Source organism: Hippoglossus hippoglossus, chromosome 2 (assembly GCF_009819705.1).
Source record: "Hippoglossus hippoglossus isolate fHipHip1 chromosome 2, fHipHip1.pri, whole genome shotgun sequence".
NCBI lineage: Eukaryota > Metazoa > Chordata > Actinopteri > Pleuronectiformes > Pleuronectidae > Hippoglossus > Hippoglossus hippoglossus.
In genome coordinates, this window is record NC_047152.1 from 5,404,861 (window position 1) to 5,416,957 (window position 12,097).

At 46.5% G+C, this 12,097-nt stretch overlaps 1 protein-coding gene across 1 annotated transcript; it reads right to left on the minus strand.

Annotated features, from left to right (window-relative positions):
- Positions 1-413: 413 nt before the first annotated feature.
- Positions 414-10,971, minus strand: LOC117776934 (ras-related protein Rap-2a-like). Its single transcript, XM_034611353.1, has 2 exons — positions 10,272-10,971; positions 414-1,618 (listed from the first exon to the last, which is right to left on the minus strand). Exons 1-2 carry the CDS (start codon positions 10,583-10,585, stop codon positions 1,381-1,383), a joined length of 552 nt encoding a protein of 183 aa, XP_034467244.1. The 5' UTR covers positions 10,586-10,971; the 3' UTR covers positions 414-1,380.
- Positions 10,972-12,097: the final 1,126 nt, after the last annotated feature.

The following is a 12,097-nucleotide window of genomic DNA, read 5'->3' on the forward strand; positions in this document are numbered from 1 at the left end:
TATCCTCACTATTCTTACATACATCATATAATCTTTGATATTTCTACAGGCACTTGCAGTAGCTTTTTTAATATTTATGACGTCCCTCCAGTTTATGTCTTAATCACCTCACTCTCTCTTTCTTGTTACTTTCCAAAAATCCAAAGTCAAGCTCTTGGCTCTGGACCCACACGTGTCCTCCCTCTAATAGGCTCCCTAATGGCACGTGGAATTTGACGAATGCTTGTTTGGATTCTCCGGGACCAGAATCAGCGGCAAAGTGTCGTCACCGACAGCAGGAGCAGGAGCGGCACGACACCGGGGGCCTGGCAGACACACCGCCGCAGGAGCAAAACATCATAAATCACCTCGACGCAGCCAGAGAGAGAGGGAAACATTCACCGCCTCCCCAGCAACAAACCAACACGACAAACTTGTGCATAAAGGTTTATTTTTGTTGAAAATAAGTGTTTCTGACATTGACCCACGGACATTTCTGACGTGATTTAAGATAAATGAACTACACACTGACACCGATGTTCACTCCACACAATGAAACAAGGCATTTGTATCGTCTGTAAAGTGTAAAGACAACCGTCCAGGCGACCGACCGCTCGCTCGATCGACCGGTCGCCATCTCTTTGGGTGAGATTGATTGTACTCGATGTCAGCGTGGTGACAGTACGACTCCATGCACACACCCTCCGCAAGTATGTCGACGTTTGGGATCTTCCGAGTGAATTTCCCCCAAAGGTGCTGTTTCCTTTTTCTTTTCTTTGTTAGACATTCGTTCATCTGTTCATTCATTCGTCATCAGGCGGGCCCGCTGCACGACTCCCTCACAGTGGTGACATCCCCTCAGATACTCGGTGATTGTTCTTGCACCGTCACAACAAGTCTCCAAAGTGCAATAAAGAAAAGACACAAGCAGACGGAAAAAAAACGGGTTGCCGATAAAACTCGCCGCGCACGCTGCCGTCCCTGCTGAGAGCTATGGCTGGTTTCCCAAGAAGCGTTGAGCGCTGCGATCCGCTTTGTCGATGGCTCTTGAGATGGTTTTGGCACCGTGCTGCCTTTGGGAAACCCAGGAAAGTTCAACCTTGTAAAATCAGGGGGGGTGGGGGGACGGGGACGGTGATGGACGTGGGAGTCAAGTGGGGGAATCCGCCCCGTGTGAGGAGCAGTAATGAAAGTTGAAGGTCGTCTACTTCTGCTACATGATGTCCTACGTTTCCAACTCAAAGGCCTGAACTTTTAGATCAAAATAAGTGAAAGCAAAAGCAGATGTTTTTGCTTTTTAACCCCCCCCCCCCCCTCCCTCCCTCCATCTTCAGTCTAGCTAACATTGAGTCCATCCGCTTCCTAACTCCCGCTCACGCCTCCAGCAGGCCGGCGGGGCCGCTACTGAACGCTGCAGGCGGGGCAGCACGTCTCCCTCCGGTCCGGCAGGGGGCAGAAGTCCATCTGCCTGACGATCTCGGCGAACAGCTCGTCCACCATGGTCTTGCTCTTGGCCGACGTCTCCATGAAGGGGCAGCCCCAGTCCTCGGCGAGCGCCTGGCCCTCGCTGGGGGACACTTCCCGCTCGTCCTCCAGGTCCACCTTGTTGCCCACGAGCACCACGGGCACCTGCTGGTACCTGGAAACAAGAGAAAACGTCACGTCAACAGGAGTCCACGAGACGACGGGAGCTTCCTGATACCGAAAGAGGGCAATGAGTGTGTGTGCGTGTGTGTTATTGGCCTACATACTGTATTTGTTAGATGCTGAAACAATAAGCGATTGGAACAATGCACAATGGAGCAGCTACATTCAGCCCCAGCTTCCCAGGAGGCCTCCATCCCTGCCCGGGTGTCTAATACCAGCAGGAGGTCCCATTAGAAAACTGTCATTACAAGGAAAGAAAGAAAGTGGCTCTTCTGAATGCTCTATTTATTCCTGAACACATTAGACTTCCACATTTACCGGCTTAGGATTCTCCTTTAAAATCATTAGCTCTCCACTTTGCGTCTTTTCCATCTTTGCGTCTTAACGGATCAGAAAGCTTTCTCCTCCCACCCCCCCACTCCCAGTGTGCGGCCGGCGATCCCAGTGCTCCTCCCCATTGGCGATGGGGCGATGATACGAGGAAACCAGGCTGCGGGAGAGTAATGGAACAGGTTATTGAATAATTGAATAAAGCTAATGTGCTGGGAGGAGGCGAAGGTCGGAAACAACTATTTTCTACTTCATATTTAGATTCGCCTAATGTGTGCGTGTACATTCACAGTGGATTAGAAGACACAGAGAGTTTGGAGGAGCAAAGATCCTTGAAGGTCAAAACACAGAGATTAAGTTGTACAAGTATCTCGGTGAGGTGTTCCGTGTTTTGTACACTGCACCTTGATGTATATTTAGATGTTTGGATATTTGGATTTTGCAAGATTAGGCATATTTAAATCCTGAGGTTAAGCTGGAAGCTGCTGACGTGAACACAAACACAGTGAAGTTCTAGTTTTAAAATTTCTAGACGCTGTACTTTAATGGATCTAATTCATTATAGCTCACGTGAAGTTTAAGCCCAGTTGCTTTTCTAGACCTTAATGGATGTTTATTTTCCATTTCTTTAATTTATATTTGAGAGAATATTCATTTTGATTTACTTTTTTGTTTTAAATGTACTTTGTGTATTAGTGGGGTGGGGGCGGACTCAGACATTTGCATTCTTGAATACAGCTCCTCCGGAAAGATTCTAGAGGAGCAGATTAACATTTATCTTTGGAATTTACCGCTCACAACAGTCGTTCACATATAGATACTTGTATATCACAGTAATATATTTAAATAAAATATACACATTTTCCATTTAAGTATGTTTTCTGGGATTAAATAACAACAGATTACAGAGGGTATAAATTCTCACTACAGGTAATGACGCACACCAACTAATGGCCTTCAACCATCAGTCACTCATAAGTGCATTCCGAGCCCGGCTTATTGATCTGCTGGTGCTGTTCAGAAATGGGCTCTTATCCACAGATTGGTGGCCTCTGCTGCCACTCTACTCAGCCGGGGGAAGAACTGAGGCATGGCGAGCATCTCGGCCGAGCTACAGAGGGCCAGAGAGGAGGCGGCAGGGAGGAGAGCCTCGGCATGAAGGACACAGAAGCACCTGCCGAAGTGTCCTTGAGCGAGTCCTTGACCTCTGACCCCCGGAGGATTTCTGCACAGAACTTCTCAAAAAGCGCAAATGATTAAAAACAGGAAGAGAAGAAAGAAAAAGGCTCAAATGCCATCGACTTCCCTGCAGCTTGACATTCCCCCCCCCGTGGCCGCCGCAACACGTCCACGCCACCAGCAGCCGACCTCGGCAGGACGAGCACCTCGCGTTTCGGAGAAGCCGGAGTGCGGAGGGTGTGAAGTGTGAACGAGGAGAGCGCCGCGCAGACAAATGCAACCTGACAGCCTCGCAGGAGAAACTCTATATATAACTACAAAGACACAGGGAGGGCCAGCGTCTCCGGGGGGGTGGTGGCGGTGGTGGGAGCATCAAAACACGAGCCCCCTCCTCCCCGATAGATGAGGAGAAAGTGAAACTGCTCCACGCAGCAGGAGGAAAAGTTGCCCCCCAGGGATTTACAGGCTGATATCATGTATCATTGAATAACACGTCAGTCAGAGTCAAGGTTTAGATATTTGTATTATGTATCTGTATATTAAACTTCTCAGCAGAATTAGCTTCATCTCACCAGGCTACAACATTTAAACACTGTTCACATATTCCTGTGCAAAGAAGCTGATTCCAGAACACTGACAGATGTTATTCTCTATAATTAATGCTTTTATTTTGAAACTTTAAAGCTGCACTAATCAGAATTTCATGGAAAGGAAAAAATGAAAAGGAAACATGGAAATGAAAAAGAAGAAGCAAGCAGCTGGAGATATTTTTCTTGGGGGGGAAACTGGTGGAGACCAAGACAGAGGTTAAAGTTGAGTAATTATGGTAAATGAACTTCCATATTTACGCTAACGTTGCTTCATGTTTGCCACAGGGTGATAATATGTCAGTGTTTCGGTTTCTTCTGACACCAAGTGGCCAAAAAATAATATCTATTTCTTGTGGTGGAGTATGTTTTCACTGGAGTACTTTTACTTCAAATAAATTGTGAATACTTTGTAAACTACAGACAGAGTCCTCACCGTTTTACCCATAATCCCGTCAAAAGCATCCGTGGCTTTAACTGGTGTTTATGCTCTGCCTGCGCTGTATTTACCGCAGATACTGTACAAATATAAAGCAGGAGGAAACCACAAACACAACTTGTTACTGGTCCAGCACCAGAGCTGGCAGCCGTGCATTCTGGGAATTACCAGCACACTTGGAATGTGTTTGGATTGCTTGGCTGAAACGAGCAGCTGCATGAATATGCAGATTTTTTGTGTTTGCAAAATGCGGCGGGAGAGAAGTGGCGTTAGATTTATGGAACAGGGAACAGCAGGTGGCTGACGGCTTAGGAAATTATACAGAGATATGGATATTAAAAAAAAATCTGTGGGGTGTCTGCGGAAAAAACAACAGAATGATACTGAGAGAATGAAACTGTGTTCGGCTACAGGACCCACACGCTGCATATCTATCATGTGTATAAAGATGGCAGCGCCCTGAAAGTGAAGCCAAATCACCTTGATCTGACATAAATCCCGCCTCCTCCGTGTTAGTGGGTGGGACATGGATCAATTAAAACGTCAAATAAATTTTTCTCAAAGATGGTTTGTTTGTGTTCATCTTGCCGATGTGCTACTAAATGGGGTGAAACATTATGATTGACAGCTGGGACTGGCTCGTGATCGGTCGAGCACATGTATAGACACGACCTTGCTACTGAGGCTCCATCCCCTGATCGCCAGCGGAAGTGGAGTCATCCATCTTTATGTACAAGTCTAAGATCTGTACCGAAAAGCCACAGGTCCGAATCCCTGCCTCCTCATAATTCATGTGGAATCTTGAATAACTTTTGTGTCATTTGACCTTTAAAACACACAAGAACCCGTTGCTGTCATTTGCCTCCGCTCTGCAGGGTGTTATTCCAGCTGTTGGGTAAAAGGCAAACACACATAAACCCTCCCACACACACACACACACTCACACAGAGAATCAGTGTTTATAACTCCACATTTTCCACTTATCCTCGGGGCACGACAGCCTTATTAATGCTACCTGCTGTGCTAAAACGCTACGGCGACTTCACTTACCTGTTTTCACGAGGCCCACAGCAACGATAAACACACATTACGAATTACAAAAAGAACAGTCAGGCTTTTTTCCAGCGCGAAGCCCCTGCAGCCCCGCGGCCGCCTCCTCGCTCGCCCTGCATCTGCTGTTAATTAATAGCTGGAGCTGCTGCATCATGTGACACAGCTTCACGCTCGTGGCTGCTCGTGCACGACCGGGCCAGAGGAGTCACAGAACCTATATATTGTAGTGCCTACACTGTGTTAACTCCCTAAAGGGTGTAATACTGCAGGAGAACAAAGCTTTTTCCAATGTTTCCGAGGCGCTGTGGCGTTCAGGGCCGCACGCAGACGAAAGGAAGAAAACAACATAACAAACATTCCTGTGATAAACAGACAAAGAGAGGGTCTGCACAGCAGATGGAGAAGGTCTTCAGAGTCTGTTTTTTTTATATGATGAAACCCCCAAGCTTCATTTCCATCTTTAATGGTGCAGCTGCAGCTCCTCTACACTTTCCTTCACTTCAGATGTAAACGCTGTATAGTGTAGTGTATAGGGGCTCGTTAGTTTTACTGCTGTTCCGAGAAGTTAAATGAAGGAAACAATTCAAAGTGGGAAATAAAGACGTGAGTTTAAAAAACAACTTAAAAACACCTAACGTCCTGTTACCTTGGATAAAAATGTGGATTTCTCTTGGTTTGAACATTGTTGCAAACATTTTGTATAATATTTGTACACAAGTTAAAACTATACGTATATATATCACACTGTGGGTTTAGTCATTACTCGGCAGCAACTCAGGGATCTGGAACCAGGCTTCAATGACCTCAGAGTAAAAAGTGCGACCTGATGTACAGCCGAAAACACATCCACGTTCACCACTCTGTCAACTTCCTGTTGGACCTAAAATACCTCCTAACTGATGTTGTCGCACTTTAAATGTCCCGCTGGGATCTGGAATCTAAAGCTGACAATCATCTAAATGTGGGAACTCCCAGATTGCCAGATCAAGGCAAAGCTATTCTACCCAGAGGGGGGGCGTCACCAAATAAATAAATCTGTTTGCGAAATTGTTTCGGGAAACAAAAGGGACATTTTTTGCTGCACGAATTAAGCTTCATTTTGTGACATTTCCCAGATGGTTTTATAAAACCATCTGGGAAAGTCACACTACTCGTAGATTGGTTTGGAACAATGCACAGATGTGTTTCCAGATATCTGCTCAGGGCTCCGGGTCCGTTCTGAATGTGATAAATGGCGCCGCATGGTGAGAACACTTAGCGCAGTAAATATGTTAAGTCCGAGCACTTTACACACCAACAACGAGCACTTTGCTGGTGGCTCTTCTTCTCTCATGTTTTCAACAACTCTCTCCCTCCCCTCCCCCCCTGATGGCGAACGCTAAAAGCCTGAGGTCGGGGAGTTGCTTTGTACCTATACACCAAAGTGCCCCCTGGGAATCGTAGTTTTCACCGCTCCACCCTTGCTCCCACTCAGCGGTGCGTGATGGTCACCTCCTGCTATTAGACACAGCATCAGTGCAGCGTGGAAATGTGCTTCCTCCTCTTCCTCCTCTTCCTCCTCCTAACGTGCAAGTGAGGAGATCACTGGGCGACACCCAGATGTTGTCTGCACTGATAGCAAAGGGGTCTGTGGAGAGTATTTTGTGTAGTAATTTGACACAAGTATACACTAATTATACAGCTATATAACAAAAAGCAGACATTTCATCACAGTAGAGTGTATAATACAGATTTCCTCTGACTTTCCTTATGCCGTATGAAGAAGTATAACTATACTAACTGTCTGTATTATGCAGTTACATCAGAATTTCTTTCTCCTAAATATTATTGTAGATAAAAATCATTTTAACATGACAGTTGTTTTTTGTTGAGCTCGTATCGGCTTCCACTCTGAAATGTAAGTATCAGGCTTCCACTCAACCGAGCAGCTAATAGTACACAACAAAACACAGAGGCAGTAAAAGTATCGGGAAATACACTTAGTCCTTTGTTGCCGACAGTTAGAAGAGAAGATTGATTCCTTGTAAATACGAGCCGCTGCAGTAGAGGTTGTACATCCCGTCTCCGCCATGTTAATTGATGGGACATGGACAAAACTAATAATTTAAAGTAGCTCAAACTGATGTTTGATTTTTATTAGTTATTTGAGGCTATAAAAACCGCGGTTTAACGTCACGATTGACAGCTGAGACTGACTCGTGGTTGGTCGAGCATGTACGTCGGCAGGAACACGGGACTGCGGCTCCACCCCCCCGATCGCTACGGCACAGACTCTCGTCTCCGGGATATTTTAGCTTCATTTCTGGATAGTGGGAGGAAGCGGAGACGTGTCGTCCACCTTTATATACAGCCTATGAAACAGACGTGTCAGTGGTATCAAACTTGTGATCTGTCAGTAAGACGGCTAATTAGTGCATGAATTCAAACCACTTTCTCTGAGCGCCTTTCCTGCTTCTCGCTGCACTTTCACAAATCAAGTCGACGCAGTGATATGTGGACTCGTGCGAGGCAGGAACAGCCTGTCTCAGCAAGAGGCCGTGGCTTGGAGCCACCTGCACCACACACAGCACAATAACATATAGGGTCTCACTTCTTTTCTCATGCTTCCCACCCCCCCCCCCACAAAGAGCCCTGCATAAGCATTCTGGTTTATATGGCTCCCTAATGGAGGCCTGCTGTCTTCTTGGCTTCCAACCCAACCCAACTCTCATTAAGTTCTGGTGAGTGGGCACATGTTGTATCTCTTTGTGGTTCCTGCTGCTGGATCAGCAAGAAGTTTGGGAGGAGGGAGGCTGATCTCCTGAAGACAGCTAATGGCAACCAGGAGGTGTTTGTTATTAACGATGGGCACCCAGAGGCTTGAGTCAGTGTGTTTAACTGACCAGATGAGCCGGTTCTTTCGGTCCTTGAATGAACCAATAGTGATATTACAGTCCGCCTTGCAGCTTCCCAAGTGGGGTTCACTTTTAGGGGCTCTCGGGAGGTTCCAGGGGGTGCTCCGGTAGGTTATATTTTCTTTCAATGTACATATCAAATTATTCCCTCCCTGACAAACATCTCTGTAGTGATCAATAATTAATCAAATCTTAAAATGATAATATGGCTTTTGGTCACTGTGAAATGTTTAAGAGAATTTATTTATTCACAGGTTTGCATGTACGGAGACAATCCCTACTTCCAACGCAGCGCAGTGTGAAATAAAAGTATGAATTATTTACACACACACACACTTGAGGACAGTGGCGGCTGGTGCAGTGTAGGAAGCTGCTCTGGGTGGCGTCTGGCTGGCGGCGACAGAGCACAGTTTTATCCCATCATTATATTATTCATTTCAAAGGAGTTCCCTCATGCATCCGTCCCTGCCGCGCCTCGTCGGCCGTGACGCTCCCATGCTTCCACTCAGCCCGTGACGTCTGAGCCACACAGGGGCGTTCGCTTCGCTCCCGGGGACGCAGCTGGAAAAGCACTGCACCAAACTCTAAACATCAAATCATAAATTACTGTGAGACAATATGCAGCGAGGTAAATAAACGTGCCACGGCCTTGAGTGATGGAAAGGAGGGAACTGAGGGGAAGAAAAAATCCTCAAGTACTGACTCGGATCAGATTAAACCTTCTACCCACGAGCACTGAAATTGAATTAGCCTTTGAATTTTCTCAGAGGAGACGTCATGAACTTCAGTCGCCTCGTTGTGAGAAAATACTCCAGGTCCAGTGGGTCAAACAGGAAGTCCTCCATTGTGGTGTCACCCTCTTACTCGCACCAAAATATGTTGAGTTCTTCCTTAGGTCCTTGCTCCACCCCCTCCCACAAATATTCAATGGGCCAGTTGGGTAGTTTTTGCGTAATCCTGCTACTGAACAAACAAACGCGGACCAATACCGATCAATGAAATGTAAGTGGCCACTGGACTCTCTGATACTTAAATTTAACGTTTTTTTGTATTTTATTTTCAAGTCTTTAAGGCTTTTATTCTAATAGCTGACATTCATGAGCAGCAACGTCGACCAGGTCAAGGACGTCCTGTTACAGGATTATTTTTTTAACTTTAAAATATGAAGTAAAGCTGAAATCTAGGATTGTAACTGTTTCATAAATCACAGACATAAAGGCTTCAACACAAGTGATTTCTAAAGCAAATATATTTTTGCCATTGCCATCGTGTGACCTAATTATATTTGTCCTGTAGAGGTTAAGAAAACTCTTATCTTGCAACCTGTGATATATAATCATGCATATACATAAATCTATAAAAGCTTTTCTTCCACTCTGTCTCCCTCCGTCCTGAGATGAGCTCAGCGGGTTTGTTGAGTAATGGACGGCGCTGATCGGAGCCATCCTGAGTTAGTCATGTGCGAGGGAGCGAGAATATCAAACCCAGCCGGAGTTCAGCGGGTTGATGTGTGACAGGTGAGCCGCAGCTGGGCTCTTATGAGGAACATATGAGCCGGTCGCCGCTTCTCACGAAGGAGAGGGAGGAGGAGGAGGAGGAGGAGCAGGAGGAGCAGGAGGAGCAGGAGGAGGGAGGGGGGGATGAGAGGATGTGAGATCACTTGAGTTAAAAAGAAGAAGAAGAAGAAGAAATCACAGTTTTTTTTCTATCCATATTTCTGTCCATCTGTCTTTTTGGGGGCTTTCCAAGTGGGGGTAACTTTTAGGAGGTTCCAGGGGCTACTTGAGCATCTATCCATCTATCCATCTATTCATCCATCTATCCATCCATCTATCCATCTATTCATCCATCCATCTATCCGTCTGTCTGTCTGTCTGTCTAGACTTTCATCTGTTAGGGGCTCTCAGGAGGTTCCGGGGGGAACTCCAGCAAGAGTAAGAATGTCTAAACAGCTTCATTTCAGTGTTATATTCAAAACAAATATGAAATAAATTGTATAAAAAGATATAAAAAATAATGTGATGTAAGGATGTGATCAAATATTATGACCATCTCTTGGGGGCCAGGAAGTAGCTTAGGGGCCTAAAACCCTTCCCATCCCCTCTCGTCTACTGCATGAGAGTGTTTCTATTAGACTGCACAGTAAAGTGGACCGTATCTCACCTCTTGACCCGGATGATCTGGTCTCTCATGGGCTTGATGTCCTGGAAACTTTGCTGGTTGACCAGGCTGTAGACCAGGATGAAGCCCTGGCCGTTCCTGATGTACAGGTCCCGCATGGAGGCGAACTGCTCGGTGCCGGCCGTGTCCAGGATCTCCAGCACGGACGGGGAGGAGTCCACCTCGATCTCCTTTCTGTAGAAATCCTCGATGGTGGGGTCGTACTTCTCGATGAATGTCCCGGTGACGAACTGCACGGTGAGGGCGGACTTGCCCACGCCGCCGCTGCCCAGCACCACCACCTTATACTCCCGCATCGCGCTCCGGCATGTGCAGGGGGGGGAACCAAGGCGTCAGCGGCGGCTAGAAGAGACGCATCCCCGCCGCACAGGAGCCTGGACTCGGGCTAGGCGCGGCGGATCCTCCGGTGGGTGATTGGCTCTGGCGCTCGGGAGGATGCTGGAGCATTTAGCCCCGAGACAGACTCACTGAGACGTTCCCACGCTACCTCGAAGGGACACCATTCCACAGGCATCCATAATGCAATAAGGCGTGGTAAAAATAAGATCTGCTATTATTAGAAACCACCGGACGGCGCATCTTTTTCTGTGCCGGCCGGACAGCGGGCTAGCGCCGCATTTCTCTGCTGCAAGAGCCGGCTTCGTCCTGGAGGAGACAACACTGGGAATCCACGCCTCTGGAACTGCTGCATCCACCGGATCCGTCTATTTCCTGGGCGGTATGGGAGGTGATCAGTGCCACGCACACGCACACACACACACACACACACACACACACACACACACACACACACACACACACACACACACACACACACACACACACACACACACACACACACACACACACACACACACACCCCAGCAGAGGGTGGACAGGGAGGGATGCAGGTTGTGACAAACAGCATTGCTGTGGTGTGTGTTTGTGCATAAACCATAAATACAGAGATATTTTGTAAGATGTTATAAATACTAGAAGGATTGTGTAATATGTTATAAATACTATAAAAAGGATTGTACAATATGTTATAAACACTAGAAAAGGATTGTACAATATGTAGAATAGATATTTACAGTGTGAAGTGTGTACAGTTTGACCGTTATTGGCCACAGAAAGTTTTAAGTGTTGGAATCACAATGAAAACGTGGAGACACTTCCTCCATCTTTATTATTTTTAACCTCTTATATTTCACCCATTATACTCTACCCTTTTTTTCAATCTCCTTTATTTTGCTTGAAAATCGTTTTTATTTTTGTCTCTGTGTTGGTTTTAATGTCCCTGTACAGCAACTTGAAGTTTATCCATCTATCCATCTATCCATCTATCTATCTATCTGTCCATCTGTCCATCCATCTGTCTGTCTAGTTTAGTCATAGAACTGTGGCTCTGTAATACCATCTGATGGACAGGAGTGGTCTGGCTGCTGGGAGTCTGTGTCACTCCGGTGCAAACTCATGCTGCTGCTCATTGGGCCGTGCGCTGAGACATGTGATGATGTCATCCTTCTCTCCAGGAAGGTCTCCGCAGTTGCCGTGGAAACTAGGTCAAGCGCCCGTTCCAGGTGACAGACAAGTCTCCTGCCCTCGCCCATCAGCAAGGTCATGATCTTGGCACGTATTAGTGAGTCAGGGGGCCCCCCTTTAAATGGGTCTTAGTGGGAGTGACATATCCATCTATCCACCCATCTATCCATCTATGGGTGGATAGATATCTATCTATCTATCTATCCACCCATCTATCTATCTATCCATCTATCTATCCATCCATCTATCTATCTATCCATCTATCTATCCACCCATCTATCCAT